Below are 20,621 nucleotides of genomic sequence, written 5' to 3' on the forward strand. Positions count from 1 at the left end.
ATAAATAATAATAATAATAATAATTTATGTTTCTCAAAGAGCATTTGTGACATAGGGTGATATGTTCACATCAAATTTAGTGAAACAAAAATGAAAAAGATAGAAACGAGAAACCACAAAATAAATTACATGAATATGTTACGTACTTTGAAGATATATTAGCACTTTACATTTTCAACACCTTTGCTATTTTTTTTCCGTAGAGTTTGTAACTTTGCTAAACCGCTATTCAAATGTATATTTCTACATTTATTAATAATGCAGATATTATTTACACCACATACATTAAAATATTTTAAGACAATTTTCTCTTGTACAATCAGTGGTGAAAATTTTTAATTTAATATGCCGGATAAGAACAATGTTGACAAATCACCGGAAGTCGATTAACAGTCCTCTGACTTAACCTTTGAAATGAAATATTTTCTGTAACACGTGTTCATTGTTGACAAAAAATAAAAAAAGGTTAACATTTTAACTAATATATTAATAGATAACAGAGTTAAAGCTGTTACACAGAACACTGAGTTACATTTGGATATTTTTAAAAAGTAAGCCACAACATAATTCTTGTTTGAAGAAACTCATAAAAAAGTAAACTTGTTTATTTCGTCTTGTGTCATGTGTTTTGTGAAAGAATTAAAAAAGGAAAAACATGTACTACTGATACATTTTCCTTTGCCACCTAATATTATCTTTACTCCAATGATGTTAGATTTTAACACGACACAGTGTCACAAACAAAAGGAAAGGAATAGGACATCGATATAAAAAGTGTGCGCTACTAAGAGAAGATTGTGTAAAGATTAACTTACAATAATTGTATGCATACAAGAATATATTCATAACTTCTCACAATTAACGCATCAGTATGAGAAAAACTTATTCGCTAAGCTTGTACCCGGTAAGACGTCTAACTACAATATTACAAATCTTCTATCATTAGTATAAAGTAAATCTGGAGATAAGAATATAATATTAAGGAAAATTTAACATGATTGTAAACTACTTGGGAAAACTATATACACGTACGAATTCTAAACTTCTCCTGTTTTTAAATCGAGTAAAAACTATTAGAATAGTATGTCGCACCCTCGGACCTTCACTCGTTTTAAGCGGGAACAGATTCTCGTGTCATGTTTCAAGTCTCAGACCTTGACGTAACACACGAAGAAGTACATTTATATATAAAAAGCTGTGACTTAAAAAGTCTGTCTAAATTTTTCACAAATAATTACTATATTTCGAGCTAGAAATATAAGTAAATTTCTTAAAAAACTAAACAATGAAAAAAATCTATTGTGTTAATTTGCAACTTTTGATGGCTGGTGATATTTTGACGTACATAAATCGGCCGTTCGTCGACCACAATAAATAAGAAATATCTCACTCACTTTTTAACGTGTATATCATAATCTTATTAAAATCTAACATCACCGACTTTTTATCTTTTACTTTACATTTAAAAGTATCTCATTATTGGACTGGGTCGTTGTCGGTCGCGGACTATGTCACAGAGTGTCATCGACAACTGAACGTTCCATACACAGCATCCGAAGTCGGCCAGAGGTGGCTGTGGTTAGCGGGAGCGTTTGTCGCGGGCGTGAGGTCGCAGGCGGCGGCGGGCCAGGCACAGGGCGGCGGCCAGGGCTCCCAGCAGGAGCGCCGCAGCCGCGGACCCTGCCGCTACTCCCCGCAGGCGGGTGTACTGCGGGACCTGCACACCCGTGCCTCCGATGACTTCGCCGCACTCCACGCCGGCCCAGTAACCCGCACCCTCCACTACTGGACTCACTGCGTCAACAAAAAAATATATTTACCTTCCCATAAATAGATAGATTTGTAAGTGAAAATATCGATTTTCTATGAAGAAAAATAAGAATTTAAAATCATAAATATGGAGGCAAAAACGGATAGAATCCTGTCAATTACTTTCTTATTTCGCATGATACTGACCGAGAATATAATCTTGATGCGTCGAAAAGACAGCTATAAGTTTATGTTGCGGTTCGTCGGTGTCGTACCAACGCACTGAGCAGAGTGTGTCGTCTCCAGGCGCGCGACTCCATCGGATCAGCGCTCCTTCCTCGATGAGCCGGACGGTAACCCCGAGCTCGTCCAAGGTGCCCGACCCTCCGATCGGACCTCCGACCGAACCACTCACCGAGCCGAGCGTCGCTCCGCTCGCCTCGTTGGTTGCACTACTCCAAGAGGTGCCCGTGTTCATAATGCCTTCTGTTACAGTGGCCGAAACACCGGCTGTAGTACTTCTATCTTCACCGGGATCAGAATCTTGTGTGATTAAAATTAAAATAACCATTTTTAAACAAATAAAATAATTTAAAAGGTACAGGTTGTCTTCTTATATTATAAATATTGTGCAGATGCCGACCTATGGTCCGCACGAATATCGGTTTACTAAATAAACCGTCGCCGATGTGATCCTGTGAGAGTACTCGCAGTTCGTACTCGGTGGCGGGGCGAAGCGCTAGCAACGTAGCATGAGTTGAGCCTCGCGACAAGAGTTTCATTGTGCGCCACTCGCTGTCCGCTCGCTCGCGGTACCACACGTTGTACTCGACGTCCATGCCATTGTGTCCTGTGAATACGTGATCGTCTGTGACTGAAACTGGTCACTGCTGTCGAGAGGCAGTACAAGGTTTACATTAACAGTCACCTGGAACCCACGACAGGTGAATTGAGTTGGCAGTGGACTTGGCCGTGAGGTTGTAGGGCGCACGCGGAGGTACGTTTTCTAACAACAACTCAGTTTCAACGGCAAGCTCGTCGGCCTCGTTACTCAGAGAGCACACATAGACACCGCGGTCTTCTTCCGATACTTGAGTGATGGTCAAATTGCCTTCGCTTAGCGAATAACGTCCTTCAGGCAGAGGAGTTCCATCTTTCTGTAAAAACAAAACCTTTCTGTAAAGTGTTTAACCTTTTGTTTATGTTTTTTTACCTCATTACTTCATTGATACTATACTCTTATAACAGAAACCATTATGTTGACTAAGTAAAAGAAAGTAAGAATTATAAAGTTGTAGGAACTCGTGACTTCTCATTTCAATAAAAACATTATCTGTACAATGCTTCGTATTTTTTATTTTTTGCAATACTCCTTAACAGAGTGTTCGAAAATACATGAATTTCCCTAGGTAAAAACAAACCGTTTACAGACTCGTGCCAATGTCACAATTTAATAAACATTTAGTAGAACATGCCTTTATCCAGTGAATGGCTGGTGGTGCGTGATGCGGCTCGCGGGCGACGGCACAAGGCAACGTGACAGTAGCTCCGAGCCTCACCAAGTACAAAGGCAGAGGTCGCACGACCAACGCCGGAGGACGAGCCACGCGCACACGGACCTCGGCTGACGGACCCGCCGACCCCAGCACGTTGTAAGGCGTACATGAGTACATTCCCTCGTGGGATTCATCTACCTGAACGTGACCGGTGATGTAATGCTAATGTCTAAAAGGTTATTATTTAGAATTTTCAACTCAAACTTATTTATGTATATTCGACCCACCTGATTAAAGAGCAGACTACCGTTTATACTATAAAATACGCCGGGTACGTTGTAGGGATCGAATAGGAAACCATCTTTTTCCCATCGTAGGTTTGTTAAAGGAGGATTCGCACTGAAATGACAATCGAGGCTCGCCGATTTGCCATATGGTAAATACCTTTCTTTGGGAGAATAGACAACTTTCGCCTTGTCTAAAAATCATAATAAACATAAGTATAAAATAATTATTATTTCTAAAAGCGAATATGATTCTTTACGAACATTGAACATCTAAAAAGGCACTAGCGCTCTGAGTCTGTCCGTCAGCAGCACTGATACGACACTCGTACTCGCCGAGGTCAGTGCTGACGACTTGTTTCATTATTAGACTGCCGTTAACCGCCAACTGCGACCGCTGCGCAAACTCGGGCAGCGTCTCCACCGGCACCCCCTCGTGGTACCACTGCACCGTCCACTCCGGGCTCTTGGGCAGACATTCCAACTCGGCGCGATCACCCTCGAGGACTGTGACGTTGACGGGCGGAGTGACGATGAGGTTGCCGCCTGCAAGTCAATCGTCAAATACTGATAGACCAAAGCCGAAGCTTGAGATGCCAATTCATGAGAACGACATGTACTGTCACCGTCGACGTCGAGGTAATAGAAGGTCCCGTTGTTACGAGCCGGCGGCGTGCGGTTGGGGAAGGTGACGCGACAGCGGTAGAGGCCCGCGTCCGTCTCCCTCACGGAGCTGATGTTGACGGAGCCGCGGCCGAGCCCTGGGGAAAAGACCCTCCTCACGCGTCCGCCCCAGCGGTCCGCCAGCTGCGCCCTGCCCTCACTGCTGTACCACGAAAATATTACCTCGCCCTGAAATAACATTACTTTAATAATTACTTAGTCCTAAACTTCTCTATGACAATTTATATTCGTCGATACGACCGATACCTTGATCTCACTTTGACTTAAACTCATATTTAGACATTTCATTTTACTAATTTTAGAATTTTATTTCAGATTCCGGATTACAATAAGTAGTTACATTCTTATTACAGGAGCACTAACTTTTGTAATGTTTGTTATTTCATGTACAAGGAGAATTAGAAAGTCGCTACAATATCAGTGACTTCGTTTTGGTGTACAAATTCATTTGTAGACTTTAATAAAGGAAAGGCAAGCGGTATTAATAATCAAGTGTTATCTGCAAATCCTTTTATACGTGTACTACACCTTACGATTTAAAGTAGTTTACTTCGCTGGAACACTTTATGGACACTATTTTCTCCCTTTGCAGAATGCCAATTTAGTAAAATAGCTTAGGTTATGTACCAAATCCATACTTATATTATAAATGCGAAAGTAACTCTGTCTGTCTGTCTGTCTGTCTGTTACTCAATCACGCCTAAACTACTGAAATAATTCTCACGAAATTTGGTATGAAGATATTTTGATAACCGAGAAAGGACATATGCTACTTTTTAGTTCGGGAAAATGACGCATTCCTATGAGAAAATTCGGGTGGGCCGATCGCTTTTACGCCAGAACTACTGAACAGATTTAAATGAAATTTGGTAAGGAGATAGTTTGAGACTTAAGAAAGGACATGAGTTACTTTTTACCGCAGGAAAACAACTCATTCCCATGGGAAAAAATACTTTTCTGGCCAAGGAAGGAAAAACATCGCATATAAAAATGTATTGCAGTAAGCTATCTTCTTCTTAAAATGTATTAACCTAACATAGGTTCACACAATCACACTTAGTGTGGCCTCATCCCATCTCGGAACAATTCAAACATACGTACAAAAAAGTACAGATCAGGTTTTTTCATACTACTATACAAAAAAACTATCCAATGCGGACGAAGTCACGGGTAAAAACTAGTTCAAAATAAAACTTAATAAGGTTACATCAGTGTCCTTGCGCCCTGCGTCCGCAACGGCCCCGGGGTCCGTATAGTTAGCTATTGTATCAAAAGTGCAATCGCAAGCAATCCATAGACGTAAAACAGATAAATTTTACATTGTTATAATTTTACTTTTACATTTAAACCCACACTCATTGTTTACAGAGATTAATAAGTCCATTCTATCCAAAAATCCGCAATATACAGAACATCCGCGATGTTTCGTGTTTGTTACACTTGTCTTATTTGTTACACTTATCTGGCTTTCGGCTACGTTTATCCATTTTGTAAAGCGTCATATAAAAGGTACATTATACATATACATACATTAATACCGTGGCAATCCTTGTCGTCACTTTCACTTGTTTCGAATTACGATGAAATTGTGTGATATATTTTTTTTATTTAAAGTCATAATTAAAATAAGAGTTTTTAGAAAATTATTTTATAGTATTTCAATGTCCTTAAACTCAATCTTAGGGGACTTTCATATTCTGTTACATCTCTATGTATGTTCCCATTAGATACTATTTTATTAAATATAATATTTGTGGTTCAAATCAAGAGTTTTAAATGCTGTTCCATATCCATAAAATATCTCCACCAGGAGGTGACCTTGTGGAGAATTATAATTTACAAATTTGTGCTTTGTGTAGCCGCCACGACAGTACCCCTAGCCTTCGCCTGTCTCTCACGGAGGGTATGAAAGCTAGTAATTTAGCGTATTTGTTATTGACCCTTATACTGTATACGGTCGTAGTTTCCCAAAATACAATTTTATTGCTTTTATAATTACATGTTCATATTAAGAACATCACAACTTCGTACAGAACTACGGGCACGGTGTCAAAAGGTTTTTAAAAGTCGAGGAAAAATCTTAAAACTATACTGATTCTATCAATAACAGTCTTTAATGTCTACTAACAAATACTACAACAACTCCTGACAGAAAAGGTTAATGGGATTTCAAATGAATCTAGTTGGTTGTGTTTTTTTTATTCGTATATTTCCCCCGGTTCAAGTGTCTGCGCTCAGTACATAAACACATTAGCCTAGTGTCTTTGTCTGTTCACTTGCGTTTCTATTTGTCCGAAACTAGTTCCTCTTTTATTATTCATCGTTTCTATTAAATATCTTATAAAATCAGCCATTTTATTAAGTTCTGACGATTTAATCGACTCTATATCTCTAAGGCGATCTCAGTAAACAATTGAAGCTGTTCGTTAAGTTCGTATAAAAGATCTTGTAATTATCATGATTTAAGTTTAAACTGATACATTATCGTTCGTCTTTTGGATACTTTAATAACTTTTAAATACTCAATAATATTTCTTTAATCGGAGTAAGGGTGGTCAGTGACATTTCCGAATTCTGTTTTCGTTTCATCAATCTCGTTATTTTGCTTAATACTTAATTGTTCTGATAAGTTTGATAAGGTCATATCATGTCACGTTCCGTATCACTCCTCATAGCGTCTTTCTCTTCTTCATTCGTCATGAGCAAATCAGGAACTAATTGTAAGTTGCTTTCTCGTATTATGATTCCCAGCGAGACGTTCATTGTGGCCTCATTATTATAGCACAATAAGTCGGTATATATATATACCCATATATTTATTTTCTCCGTTCCCTTCTAGTTTAACGTGAAACTGTATAGTAAGACATTCGGATTACTAATGATACAAAACGTTCTGCTTCCTCGGTTCCTAGACAAGCACTGCATATGGACCGGCAATTTAAAATCGATAATGAGTTAAAGATTTTGAATTTCAAAATCGTCACCTCCACCTCCTTTCATGACTTTTCGACAAAATCTCAAACAAGAGATAATTTTTTAAATTCTTCAAAATAAAGATTGAACAAGTGACGTAATTTTTAATATCATAGTTGCGTCTACCGTTTCCGTAATGGTTAATTGTCTTATTCTTTGGATGTCGACGAAATCAAAAAACGAGTGAAGGAAGTACCTATTAGGAAAGATACAAGTTATACCAATATTTAATAAATGTATAAAGTGGTTAAGATTTTAATGGCAGGTCATATGTTAATAGGATAGTTCTATCTTAATGAACTCCTTGCAGCCATCTGCTCTCATCTCATCAGCTACACTCGTTTATTTAATATGGATTAACTCAGTAGCTGCGTCTCGGAGCGCTCTCACTATTTGTGCCTACACCTAGTAGGTCATTTAAATTACACCACTTCCTGCTGACGCTGACGTGGGCTCATTCCTCTAACGAGACCGTAATCTGGTGGATTATGGTCTCGATTTAACACTGTGCTCTGTTTGTGGATAGACGTTGACGGCGGACAGCGGACAGCGGACAGCGGATGGGACGCTGTCGTCATTCACCACTAAATATTATCATGGCCCGACACCCAATTACTTTTCATTAAATTGTATAAATTAAGTTTTACATTTAATTACCAGAGAACTGTCATATCCAAATAAATTTTACTTCAGTAGTTCAAATTAGTGTGCTATCCGCACACAAACGTTCCCTTTCTTGTCTCGTCTCCGCTCCCTACCATCTACCTACCCCTGTCACCGATCACGCCTGTAGTCTGGCAGTCGTATCTGTACCACACCTTAGCACAATAGTTAGAAGTGACTCCCTCCCACGTAAATAAAATATCCTCCCGGACTCTAAATCTCACTTTCATATTTTGTTACCTAAGGAATGTTCCCGGTGTGACGTGTATCGCAGTATATTAGTCTACCAAATATTAACATCTTGAATTGTTATTAACCAATATTTCATGACACGCAAGGCAGATCAATATCAGACACAGGCGACATCAACGTTGTAACACGCATTCGAGGTAATATTATCATGTGTTGTTTGTTACTGAAACCAACAACTGCTGGCGGCCTGAGTGTGCGTTTGCTTTGTATCGAGTTCTACTAAAGAATCCTTGATCTGGTATTAGGTTAATAATATTATACGAGTGGCTTTTTTACACCTTGTTACAGTTATGTGGCAATCTGTATTATTGTTTTTTTTTTTCATTACAAGCCATCTTTGACCGTCGGACTTGGAATGAATATATGTACGTCTTAATCAGTTTCAGTCAAAAATATACATTCAAACTCGTAGCGAACACTAGCGTGGGTCAACATTCGGGACAGTCGTAATTGATACCGATGGGCATATTTAATAATAAATTAAACCGTCTGCCTTCTTGTCTTTGTCATAACTTCAGGCGTCGATTCTAGCCATTGAGTCATCTCGAATAATTTGAAATATTATATTTTGTGCTCATTCTTTTATAAAACTGACCATCTTCACTGCTAGAATGCAGCTTCCTAAGGAATGTCTGAGACCTAGTGTGATAATGTTCTATTTTATTAAAGGCCAGGAACATTCCTTTCAGTTATACTATTTATGTGTTATGGTCTTGTTCGATGCGTCTTAGAAAAGCCATTAGATTACGTTGTAATTAATTTATAAATATCTAGATGTGTTTTAATTCATGTTCGTTGTTTCTTTGCTTCCTAAACTTCTTTAACTGTTCCTTTTTAAAGAGCCAACAATGGCTCCCCCGTGTGTTCTTCTGTAAACAGTCGCTATGAACTATGTCTTCGATCAAAGTCACTCTGCTGACCCCAATAACAGTTTAAGCTAGACGACTTCGTTTTTTAGTCAGTTCAAACACAATTATTACTAAACGTAACTTATATGTGCTGAATAATAGTTATTATTATTTGAAGGACAGTTAATAGTAACATTGTTAATTTATCACCCTATTTTAGTTATATCGGCTCACTCCATTCTTTTGCAGTACTTTTAATTCGATCAGTTTATCATAGTTGCATTCTTTATTCTCCAGAGTGTTCAGCGCTCTGTGTCCGGTTCTACAATGGCGGGCGCTCCCTCGACTCCTCGTCCTCAATTCCCTACAATCATGAATCAATTCACCTTCACTCCCACTCAATACAATACAATTATAATGCATTGTCTACGTGCAGACGAGCCGACGGTTCTCAACAGGTATCCCTACTACTACACACACACTACCAAATGTTCATATAGAACAAAACTAAATTGGAAGACAGAAACCTAAAAAGATACCACAAACGAGATGACGGAAGGAGATCGTTACTTACATATTATGTCATGCATCTTTATAATCAAAGCGACTTAAATAGAATGTATTGTATTATATCAATGTTTTCAAAGAATCAAAATGGGAAAATACGTTTACAGCTTCAGTGTGTAAGTGTTTGCTATAATGTTACTTATCCTGTTAATGTTATGTAATAAATATTCATTTCATGGCAACTGATTTGCTTTCAACTGATGGACTCAAATTTATTTTCCACCTATTATATGTTGCATTACATGCGGCTTCAGAGTGGGGGTTAAGTGGAAAGTTTCACGTGAATGTGCGTCACATATATTCTTCCTAGTGTTTGAATACGCCTCGGTGCTGAATATAAATTTATAGTTGAATGTCTTATGTACTTTATTTTAAATATTATCATTTATCTTCACTATTTTTAATTATTCGATCTAAAACAAATGTTTAATTTGCACCGTGGTTTCATGAAACCACAACAACCATTTTCAGATTATGTTTTTATTTATTTATGTTTTCCACAATTAGTCACTTCGAAAGTTATTTTACATAGATAGTTTACCAAAATCATTTATATATTTAAGTAAGAAAGACTCTTCAATTAAAACAATTTTCCGTAGTTGTTTTGCAAGTATTGTAAAGTCAGTTAATAAACATAAAGCCAATATACGGTTTGATTAATTTTGTTGGACGAAGTTTTATTTACTTTTGAGAAACCTTAAGTCTGCTGTATAGTTTATCTAAACATCAAGATGTCGGAGGAACAGAGACCTTCAGTCCGATCTCGAGTTAATAGGCAGGGACTCATGTTACTCACTGACTAGTTAATACGAGAATCATGGAAATGATCGAATAACAGAGCAGAGAATTTTTCTAACATCATTATCTCGCCGAGTTCAATGATGTTTATGAAATCAATTACGACATCGTTAGTGCGATGGCTGGCCGAGGGCTCCCGGCACTCACACCCAGAATGAAACGCAACTGTCCTGCAGCCGGCAGATCAGAGAGAAGTCTCTTCATAGAGCAGGTTTCGAGAGACTGGACCGGCCTGCCACTTGTTTGATATGTGACCATATCAATACACACCGCATGATTCAAGATGTACCACGCGATAAAGACGGGATAACAAATGTAGCAGCTTACTAAAGAATATAAAATGACCTGGATAGATGTGAACAATAGAAATTATTACAATTCCAGAGCAGTTTTTAAAAAGTAGGCTGAATATCATAATATTATTGAAGAATATAGCAGATATCATCACCAAACTATTAACTGTATACTGACGGTACCACGGCTGGGAACAACTGTCTGGTGGGTGGAAAGGTGGGTCGGGTAACCCGATGTGTTCGTTTTATTCCATCCTCGTAATTATTAGTCGTCAGCGCTCAACTGCGCACTACTTAAAGACAAACTAGTGGAAAAACAGACTTAACATTAGCAATTTAATGCACAAGCGACAATTGAATTCCACAGCAAATTTAAACACATGAAAAATCTGTTATTACTACTGAACACTTCGATGCTTGCGGAAAAATATAATAAAGAGGTTTTTAAATTTGAAATTATAGAGCCAGTCTCATCGCATGTAAAATCTGTTTTGATTATATCAAAAGAGAAAATTAAAACAAAACAAAGACTCGATATTAAAGTGAAATAAAGCTCGAAAAATGGTCAAAACATATCTGTTTTTTAATAATATGATTGAAAGAATGACGTCGCATCTAATTCAATAATAACTCGACATTAACATATAATACATTTTTAGCAGTAAGTATTTATATTTTGTGCATGGCAGCTTTTACAAATTTAAGAACTTACTATGACTTCCTATTAACTTATAAATAAATCATCTCTTATGAACAACTCTTACGTCTTTCTCCCACTGCAGATGATAAGGTATTTCGTTTCCGAAAGGGAAATCTAGATGACAGTTCATGACGGCGTATCCACCGACGCTCGCTCGCAGGCGCTCTGTGTCGAGTGGCAGCAGAGAGCAGCATGCCCTCGTCACCACCGACAGCACCAGTAGCGACGTCAGCAGCACCGCCGACGGAGCAGCAGCGTACGACATAGCACTCGGCACACGACACACCGACCGCGACGACCGTCCGTCTGAGACTCCAGCGCGCAATACACTGTGTAGGAGCGACCTGTCACGGCAGGCGACCAGTGTGCGTCTAACGAGCCGCGGTCCACTCGGACCTGTCGGACCTCTAGGACCTCTCGGACCACTCGCGGCTACGTTCCGCGACGGGAAATAATCCGCGATCTACAGTCGGCCGCCCGACCTGACATGCTCGCATTCTTTTTCTTTTCCCTGTATTTGTTAGCCTCGCCCTCGATGAAGATACTAGGTAACAACTTATACAGAGACCAGTTCCCTGCGACATGGAATATGATTCATATTTATTTAAGAAAGAGGACTCTGCGGCCGACTCACACGTTCATTTTAATATATTATCTGTAGACCCTCGACAAAAATACTATGGAATACAAAAGCATAATTAAAATTAATCTGTCGAAGAATACGTATATGAAGTTTTGTTTAAATGAAGACATTAACTTTCATTCATTACTGTTTTGTATTTCAGAAGTAATAATTATAGGCGATTCATGTTATCAATTTTCTTTCTCGGTTAAAAATAAGTTCAATAATTCGAATAGCTGCTATTCTTAGTTCACTCGAGATCGAATATAATAGTGGTTTGTTCAAGTTACTTCTCCAAAATACGGCGAAAGCGAAATAAGACGTATTAACTCTATAATGCAATTCTAGTGGGAGAACTGTGTAACTTGCTCTGTGGTACTCCGATCTTACAAATAACTACAAAATATCCAGCAGCATATTCCGGACTAAGAGAGTGACAAGTTTACAGTTGTATGTTAGTTTAGTGCAGGTAATAAAACACACACACACACTCACACACACACACACTCACACACATGCAACGATCGTATACGAGTATGTACGTACGTATGATATACCCAGGTGAGTTACTAAGCAACTGACTTCATTGGTTCAATAAATAATAATAAAAGTTTCGGTTACAAAACATTTTAATTTAAGTTCAATGTTTAAAACATGTCTTTGTACAATACATTGTTTACTAAGTGCTATATAATTCTTAAAATACGTAAACTTCTTGGAATATTCACTTACATTGTAATAAAATGGAAAAAAACATTCTGGATTTCAGAACACCTTCGATTTTACAAAAAATTTAATCAAAAGATGAACCCTCAGTCATATCTAGAAGAGTCTCGCTCAGGTCCGTCTGCTGATACAATGGAGTGGACGCGGCGCCTCTTTGTGAACGTTTCCATATCAATAACGGAAATGGTTAAATGCTTCAGTTAAGGATTATATAGAGTTAAACAGACGCACACAATCTTTATTAAATGCTATGATAAAATAATATATTTCTGACTGAGCGTGTTCAGCGGCCAGCTGTTTATCCCTGCATGATGAGGTGTACAAAGTTTTCATAATTAATGTTTCCCTGAGAATCCTCCTGGCCCTGCAAAAGCTGTTCCACCTGCAGAAAAAAGCTCATTTGTACATTGAATGTTCAAATACACCAAATTAGTTCAATGACACATGGAGGTGAATGATAAATTGACAAACTTCATCATCACTCAGCTTTTCCCCGAGTGTTGATAGAAGGTGTCTCAGCTCAGCCGAGGAGATGAATCCATTCCCATCCTTGTCAAAGTGGCGTAGACCTTCGATGAAATCATTGGCTGTGTCACCACTGCGGGCCTTAGAGATGGCCTACAACAACAGTCAATGTTGGGAGTTACATCACTTATCATACTTTTGACTTAAATACATTATTCATCAAGGTTTTCATTTGGAACACGATAAATGTGTCAATAATAAATTTAAAATACATTGTCGAATTACTAGAATATTCCTTGTAGTTTTGTATTTGATAACAAAACGGTGACCGTTCCAATAAAAGAATATTAATCTGATTCAAATCATTGCCATACTTGATAAATGGGAAGGAAGACTTCAAATGATATTCTTTCATCCTGTTTAAGGTGGAGGGTGCACTTCTTCACATCTGACTCGGTGGGGTTCTGTCCCAGGGCACGCAGAGCGTCACCAATCTGTGCCACATGAATCTTACCATCACCACGGGAGTCAAAAAGCTGGAAAGCTTCTTGGAACTCTGTAATAATAAGTTAGTTATTTCAAACAACTCAAAAATTTACTTAAACATGTAATACAATATGTACATTACACAATATGTATTACATGATTAAAACATGTACATATTTGGCACAAAAATAAATACTTTCTTGTTATTACTACAAAAAAAACACTAATATGTATTTTAAAAATGAGGAAAGTATATGTGTAACATAACCAGCAAAGACATTGGTTATTAACAATCCTTTAATTTACCTTCTACTGAAGTAAGTCTAAGTTTAGTGGGGGGCTCGTACATAAACATGTTGCACCGATAAAAAGCCACGACACAGTGTGTAGCGCACTCCGTAAGTACCGAATGTCCTCGTACAGAAATGTTAAAAATACAAACCATATATGGAAACTAGGGCGTTTGCAAAAGCCGACGCTTTTAGTGAGAACGTTGATTGACATGAGTCATAGGGCACTGCGCGACTGTCTTTCCTTCGATTCTGATGTGGTGAGCGGTGGCAATCATATTAAATACCTCCCAACATACATCATATATAATTATCAAAAAATTATGACTCACCTGCAAGTTGATCTTCTGAGTATCCAGCCTGGAAAGAAGTAATTTGTATAATAATTTGTAATACATATAAATCATGCCAAAGGCTTATCTTACCATAATTATTTTTGTTTTGTTTTAAAATAGTGGATATATCACAAGAAACTTTTCGTAAACCAACTGTCACATAGATACAATAACGACTTATAAAACATGAAATGTGACGTCAACAGTCAAAGTAAATAAAATGTCATTATGGAGATTTTCAAATAAGATAATTAATTAATTTCATTTTTACAGGATTGTCAATACAACTTCAAACATGTTTTTTTTAAATAATAATATATATAATTTCATGTTACGGTCTGATACATTTTCTGTAGCATATTAATTTTACAAATAATGTATTGAGAAAATGTCAAGATTCGTTTTCAAATTTTTACTGAAAATTCGACGGGAATAAAAATAAAGTTATTTTATAAAAAAAAATTATGTGACACATACATCTTTTTTTTATGTCTATGCTGTTTCCAATCTCTAAAAATTTGCCAATTTACAAAATTGTAACAATTTATTATAAGTTATTCTATAATATTATCATAAATTGTTAACAACAAAAATCCCTATATATTATAAAATATTTTCTTATCAATCAGTAAATTTCTGAACGTTGGCAGCCATTGATCTATTCGTTCAAAAAAAAAAAGCCGATTGAGCTCCTACGAACCGATGGCGCGGTCTGGTTGGTTGGCGATTGGTGAACGAATTGTTGAGAGAAGGTAAAAGAAAAATGGCAAAATGGTGTACAAGTCATTTGTAAGGTTAGTTATTTTTAATTTGAGATTCAACACCGTTCATTATTTCTAGAATAAGGAATAATAAATGGCAGAATTGAGGAATTGACATATTTTTCACGGTTAGCGATTACCGTTATCGGGCGAGGTAGCCGACGGCTGCGTTCGGCACAGGCTTTGTTCGGCTAACTCCACGTGCCTTCCGCCATTTAGAATATTTTGGGGATTATTTACGTTTATAATTTCGTAGTTATGCGGTTAATTTATACTGAATTTAAAAACGGTTCAACACATTAAATATGATAATTCGGCTGTACGTTTGAAAAGTTTTGGATGCTCGTAGGCGATGTGCGGCGTGGTCGTGATGGTCATACTCCGTGCGTCAGCGCTCTATAACTTGCCCTCTATTCAGTCGAAGCGGATTTCCAGTGAGAGACTACATGGCGGCTGGCGGAGAGTTCGTCGAAGGCTGGCTAGTGGCTCAGGTCCTAGGCGAGGGGGCTTATGGAGAGTGAGTGCTATTGTTTTCATTACTTATTGAGCTAAGATTTCCATTACATTGCAATATCTTTTGTAAATGTCAACACCTAACATGTCCCTTCAATTTCTAAAATTATAATTAAGAGACAGAACCAGTTCCTACACAAATTATTGGCAAAATATGGATATCTTCTAACAGTATAAATTGCATACCTCTTGGTCACTCGCTGCTAGTGTAGTAAAGCAGTTCCCTTTTCCTAACTAACAAAGAGGGATATATAATTGTTCTCTAATGTCTTATAAGTGAATCCCTGTATCTCTGAATATATGGATCAGGTAAACTATTATAAAACTTCTGTGAGTGTTTCATAGTAGATGGTTATTTATTTTGTATTTGACTTCGGGAACAAATCAGTTCTCTATATTTTTATTTAACATTTTTTATAATTTGTAGACCTTGAGCGGCAACAACAAACATCAAATTATGCTCCAGTCACTTGAGGTGATACTCCATACAAGACTACAAATGTTGTTTCTTTTTTCTATGAATAGTTTTTATAACATTAAAAGGTCTCTAGATGTGAAAAGTAAACAAAACCTAGATAAAGCGATCCATCCAGTAACTTCCATTGATATACATTGTATTGGTAAACAATGTTTCTATAACATTACATTTATATTATCTTAGTTTTATGTGTGCATTCATTTTTTTTTTTGATATATATAATAAAAAATATAGGCAATATATAACGAATGTAAGTGTAATGAGCGACCGTGGTCCGAGACGCCGGCGCTCGTGTCCGCGGTGGGATCTCTATTAGTTAGAGTCGTGGAAGCAGGAACTAGATTTGAGATCGAGTGCAATTGGAATGAAAAAATAAACGTATGATGTTAGCGAGACGAGGCGCATCCTTGAAAGTTTATCCACCCCGGGCGGTCACTGCCGCCTCAGGTGACGGCGACCGCGTCGCGTTTTTCTGCTACACCTCTTATAATTTCGGCTCGCGTCTTTGAATAGTGGTACTTCTTCAGATACTTTTATGACTGCAATGTACTATAATTTTATATATATATATATATATACACACTTATATTTCTTTGAAACAAATTAATTACCGCCACTATATATACACTACTCGTAGACAACAATACACTACTCGTAGAGATCCGTTCCTTCGAGAGCCGTCTAGTTACGGTCGCTCTACACACGATACATGGTGCAGGGTCCGGCTGCTGGTACACTCGCGGACCGGAGCCTCCGTGGCGCTGAAGGCGGTGCGGGCGGAGGGAGAGGGAGCGGAGGGTGGCGCACGAGAGGCCGCCCTGCACCGCGCGCTCCGCCACCCGCACGTTCTGCGCTGTCTGGGCGAACGCCGCCACGGCCGGTTGCACTACCTGTTCCTGGAGTATGCCCAGGGCGGGGAGCTTTTCGACCGCATCGAGCCCGACGTCGGCATGGCGTCCGTTGCGGCGCGGCGCTATTGGCGGCAGCTGGTGGACGGGCTCGCCTACCTTCACTCCCGCGGCGTCGCTCACCGTGACATCAAACCCGAGAATCTGCTACTCGACGCCGACGACCACCTCAAGATTTCAGACTTCGGCATGGCGACGCTGTTCAGGTGAGCGCCAGCCCGACCCCGCCCGCTCGGCCCTGTCCCTCTCGATCGCTGACCGCGCTCCGTGTGTCGCAGGCACGGTTCCCGCGAGCGCCTGCTGTCCCGCGTCTGCGGCACGGTGCCGTACGCGGCGCCCGAGGTGCTGGAGGCTCCTTCCCGGCCCTACCGCGCGCCGCCCGCCGACGTGTGGTCCGCGGCGCTGGTGCTGCTCGCCATGCTGGCCGGCGGTCAGTCCCTCGCCTCATCCGAAGCGTTCCCCGGTGACCTCGCTAAGAGTCGTGCGACCCGTCGCCCTTACCACGTATCCACTCTCTCCTCACCTCCTCCCCCGGCCGTAGACCGTCGCCGTGTTACATATAGTATGGAGTGGCTCTATTTGAATGTGTGTCCTTTCTAAATACCAAGAGGAACGTTTCTTTTAACGAGAACCGCGGGCGGTCGGAGTGCCGAAGCTGTCCTATCAATGTCATTATCGTCGGAGTAGTCTCCCCGCCGCTCCCTGTCCGTGTTCGTTTCACAGCATGCATCACTATCACTAACCCACACGTCCGTCGTCTCGTCTGGGCGAGTCCCGTTTCTTTGGTATCCTAGCTGTAGGCGTCTCCGTCGCATCCTAAAGTTATGGTACCGAAGTTACGAGTCACGCCACTCACTACGAGCCGCCCCCGCATCCCGGAGTGAGTCGCCAGGCCCCCCCGTCCCCGTCCCTTCTTCTCGTCCTCGATGGCTCATCGCTCGACCGTTACAGAGCTGCCATGGGAGCGAGCCGCCGCAGACGACCCGCGCTACGCTGCCTGGGCGCGCGGGACGCCTCCGCGGGACCGTGGCGAAAACTGGAACCTGGAGCCCTGGAGCTGATGAGACGAGTCTTGCGAGGTGATCCTGCGCGACGGGCGACCCTCGACGAGCTGAGGGACGAGCCCTGGTCGGCGCGGGACGAGCGACTTGCGGTTCGCGGTGAGTGGAGCCCGCGAGGCCGTGTCAGGTACTAGGTGACTCTGAGTGGAGAGGCTCTCAGAGACGCCTCGTGCCTCAGCACGGGCACGCGGCGGCGGCGAGGGACCGGGGGGCGGCGGCGGCGGCGGCGACGCGGCCCGACGCTGTTCTTTGGCGATTTAGCTCCATGACGTGTTGCGAAGCTCATAAAGCTAGATTACCAAAGCACTACGTCGGTGCTCGATCTACCCTCGAGAAGCCCCGGATACAAGAGTCACCCGCCCAGACCAAGAAAATAAGAACGAGCCTGATGACCTCGGAACTGTCGGCGGATTATGGTTTGGAACATATGTTATAGTCACGGAAGCCCGGAGCAGGGACGGAGTCCCGGTCGTCCCTCATATGGTTATATAAGCACAGGTTGTCGGTGGCGCCGCTGAGTAACTTTGTACTATCAATATTTTTGTGTTAATATATTCACTTTCCACGATGACGACCTTTCCTGTAACTCTTTGAGTAGTCGTTAAAAGAAAGTCCTATCAGAGTCTCCAACTGAATACATTGCAAACTAATTGTTCGGCGTTTGGCTCTAGCCAGCATCAATCTGTTGACAATAAAATTGAGTCGTCGCCGTCGTTCAAAGTTTGAGTAACGAAAGTCGTTTACGGTCCGACGGAGCAGAGTGTCCGGCGCGGGCGTGGTGCTCGCAGCCGTCGGGCGGCCCGCGCGGAACCCCCGACCCCGCCTGGGACCCCGCCTGGGAGCTCAGCGCCGCCGACATGGACGCTCTGCTCAGCCATTCGCAGCCGGCGCAGGCCGACGACCTGCTGCCGTGCTCGCCGCCCGACCTCGCCTCCCGCCGCCAGCTGCCGCCACTGCAGCGCCTCGTGCACCGCATGACCCGCGTGTGGCTCCGGGTGGACGAGCCCGCCGCCCTCCGTGCGCTGGCCGCCGCCCTGGACGAGCGCCGCTACTCGTGGCGCCGCCTCCACCCCCGCATCTTCGCCGTGGAGTGCGGCGGGGACGTGCGCCTGCGCGCCTGGGTGCTGCCCTTGGGAGGCGCGGGCGAGGCGAGGTCGGTGGTGGAGTTCCGGCGCTCGCGGGGCTGCGGCCTGGCCTTCAAGCGCCGGTTCCTGGAGCTACGGGCGGCGCTGGACTCGCTGGCGGCCTCCGCCCCGCTTCACGCGGCCGTGCTGGAGGCGCCGCTGCATGCGCTGGCTCCCTCCGCCGAACCCATGGACACCTAGACTGCCTCTGTGGTTTTGCTGACAATTTTGTGATTGAAAATAAAATATTTGTTACTGAGCCGTCATCTTTGAAAGTTATTAAACACCTTCATTATCTAATTACTCATATTTTTATTTTAAAAACGCGTCTTTTAAATCCTATAAAAGGACGACTTTAAAAACTTTTCCAAACTCTAGCGTTTCAAAAAGATGATACTATTAAGGGATGTATTATAAATGTAATATTACGTTCATTGAAGATTCATCAGTCTGCGGCTTTCCGCTTGTCCAAGTTATCACGGACATGTCATCCGAAATTAAGATGAGTTCGTCCAAGGTAAGGACCGGCGAGACGCGACCCGGACGACGCCCGGGGTCTCGGCCTGCTAGTGATCGACCCGAATGTGAGACTTCCGCGATGCTCATAGAGACACATACGACCGCCTTAATGTTCAACGTGTTTAAATTTTACTCGTGACCGAAAATGGCTCGGAATGGTTTAGTGTCGAGGAAAAGTACCAACGATACCTATATGGAATATATTCTATATTTTTTTACCAATAGTATCGGCGTCACGCGGATAAATGATGCAGTACAAGCCACTAGTTTTGCTAGTGAAGTGAGGAGAGTGCCGTCAGAAGCTGTCTCCTCGGAGTTTTCGGATCGGAAACACTACATGAAGCTTCAAATATCACTTCGTTTGTGAGTTGCTTCCCTGTGCAAAAGGTCTCATAAATTCTCATAACTGATAGATTCTTATAGAAATCTGTATCAGAAAATTTTTTCAACCTTATAAATATTTTTTTAACTGATAAATTCTGATACCCAGTTAGCTGTTTTGTATCAGTATTTATAAGACTTTTTCCTCAGGGTTGTAACGTCCAAAGCTAAGTTTTGGGATGAGTCTATAAAAGATCGGAGCTCTAGACATACCTAAGAATTTCCAGGAGACTCATCCTGGGGATTTCCCCATCATGACGTCGTTATATCACTCCCAAGAGACAAAGACAAGACCTCAATTTCATAAAGAGTTTCACAAAGTAACAGAGTAGGGTTAGGATCAAGTAAGAATGTCCAAGATAAGGATATATTGAAGTCTTATTCGGCAAAACGAGAGTGATAAATATGAGATCCATGCAATGAGTTTAGAAATGCAGAACGCTTGGTTAGAAACACGAGGTTTTTGCATAACATTTGTATTAAAATCGCCCATCTTAATTTATGATTGGTCGCCAGCACTACCAAAATTTTATCTCAATGCGTTTGAAATTACTCTCCCAGATCAAAGTAATTTAGTGAGATAGGGTAAAGGTACCGAAGAAACTTGCTATATCTGCGAGAAGGCAGTTGGAACAGCATGGAACA

The 20,621-nt window shown here is 41.1% G+C and overlaps 3 protein-coding genes across 5 annotated transcripts; 1 reads left to right on the plus strand and 2 right to left on the minus strand.

Moving 5' to 3' along the window:
• Positions 1-466: 466 nt before the first annotated feature.
• LOC116768841 (protein borderless) lies at positions 467-11,768 on the minus strand. Of its 2 annotated transcripts, none has more exons than XM_032659684.2 (9): positions 11,372-11,768; positions 4,150-4,381; positions 3,794-4,075; positions 3,533-3,723; positions 3,225-3,443; positions 2,678-2,906; positions 2,393-2,599; positions 1,957-2,292; positions 467-1,794 (listed from the first exon to the last, which is right to left on the minus strand). In XM_032659684.2, the coding sequence occupies exons 1-9, from the start codon at positions 11,570-11,572 to the stop codon at positions 1,580-1,582; spliced, it is 2,112 nt and encodes a 703-aa protein (XP_032515575.2). In that variant the 5' UTR covers positions 11,573-11,768; the 3' UTR covers positions 467-1,579. The 2 variants fall into 2 exon arrangements, with proteins under 2 accessions (XP_032515575.2, XP_032515574.2); XM_032659683.2 differs by having other exon boundaries at positions 4,156-4,381; positions 11,372-11,688.
• Positions 11,769-12,540: 772 nt separating this feature from the next.
• LOC116768842 (myosin-2 essential light chain) lies at positions 12,541-14,454 on the minus strand. 2 transcript variants are annotated; one of them, XM_032659687.2, is made up of 5 exons: positions 14,322-14,454; positions 14,229-14,256; positions 13,495-13,676; positions 13,127-13,273; positions 12,541-13,037 (listed from the first exon to the last, which is right to left on the minus strand). In XM_032659687.2, exons 1-5 carry the CDS (start codon positions 14,322-14,324, stop codon positions 12,954-12,956), a joined length of 444 nt encoding a protein of 147 aa, XP_032515578.1. In that variant the 5' UTR covers positions 14,325-14,454; the 3' UTR covers positions 12,541-12,953. The 2 variants fall into 2 exon arrangements, with proteins under 2 accessions (XP_032515578.1, XP_032515577.2); XM_032659686.2 differs by lacking the exons at positions 14,229-14,256; positions 14,322-14,454 and adding an exon at positions 13,913-14,048.
• Positions 14,455-14,890: 436 nt separating this feature from the next.
• On the plus strand, positions 14,891-19,335 carry LOC116768609 (serine/threonine-protein kinase grp). The gene is given in 7 exon segments (XM_032659363.2): positions 14,891-15,025; positions 15,342-15,509; positions 16,702-17,097; positions 17,170-17,321; positions 17,843-17,861; positions 17,864-18,051; positions 18,712-19,335. Coding segments are annotated over 6 exon segments (1,392 nt in total). The 5' UTR covers positions 14,891-15,025; positions 15,342-15,438; the 3' UTR covers positions 19,278-19,335.
• The last annotated feature ends 1,286 nt before the right edge of the window (positions 19,336-20,621 follow it).

The sequence above is a fragment of the Danaus plexippus genome, chromosome 4 (assembly GCF_018135715.1).
Source record: "Danaus plexippus chromosome 4, MEX_DaPlex, whole genome shotgun sequence".
NCBI classification, from domain to species: Eukaryota; Metazoa; Arthropoda; class Insecta; order Lepidoptera; family Nymphalidae; genus Danaus; species Danaus plexippus.

What these genes read in the sequence shown, in the direction of transcription:
- LOC116768841 (XM_032659684.2), bottom strand. Translation starts at nt 11,572, where the DNA reads ATGTCGTACGCTGCTGCTCCGTCGGCGGTGCTGCTGACGTCGCTACTG. An exon ending in CAGCCATTCACTGGATAAAG is followed by an intron (nt 2,907 to 3,224) that starts GCATGTTCTACT and finishes TTGTTTTTACAG; the next exon opens with AAAGATGGAACTCCTCTGCC. An exon ending in GATATTCGTGCGGACCATAG is followed by an intron (nt 2,293 to 2,392) that starts GTCGGCATCTGC and finishes TAATCACACAAG; the next exon opens with ATTCTGATCCCGGTGAAGAT.
- LOC116768842 (XM_032659686.2), bottom strand. Translation starts at nt 13,961, where the DNA reads ATGTTTATGTACGAGCCCCCCACTAAACTTAGACTTACTTCAGTAGAA. An exon ending in TAGACTTACTTCAGTAGAAG is followed by an intron (nt 13,677 to 13,912) that starts GTAAATTAAAGG and finishes TTATTATTACAG; the next exon opens with AGTTCCAAGAAGCTTTCCAG. An exon ending in TCTTCCTTCCCATTTATCAA is followed by an intron (nt 13,274 to 13,494) that starts GTATGGCAATGA and finishes CTGTTGTTGTAG; the next exon opens with GCCATCTCTAAGGCCCGCAG.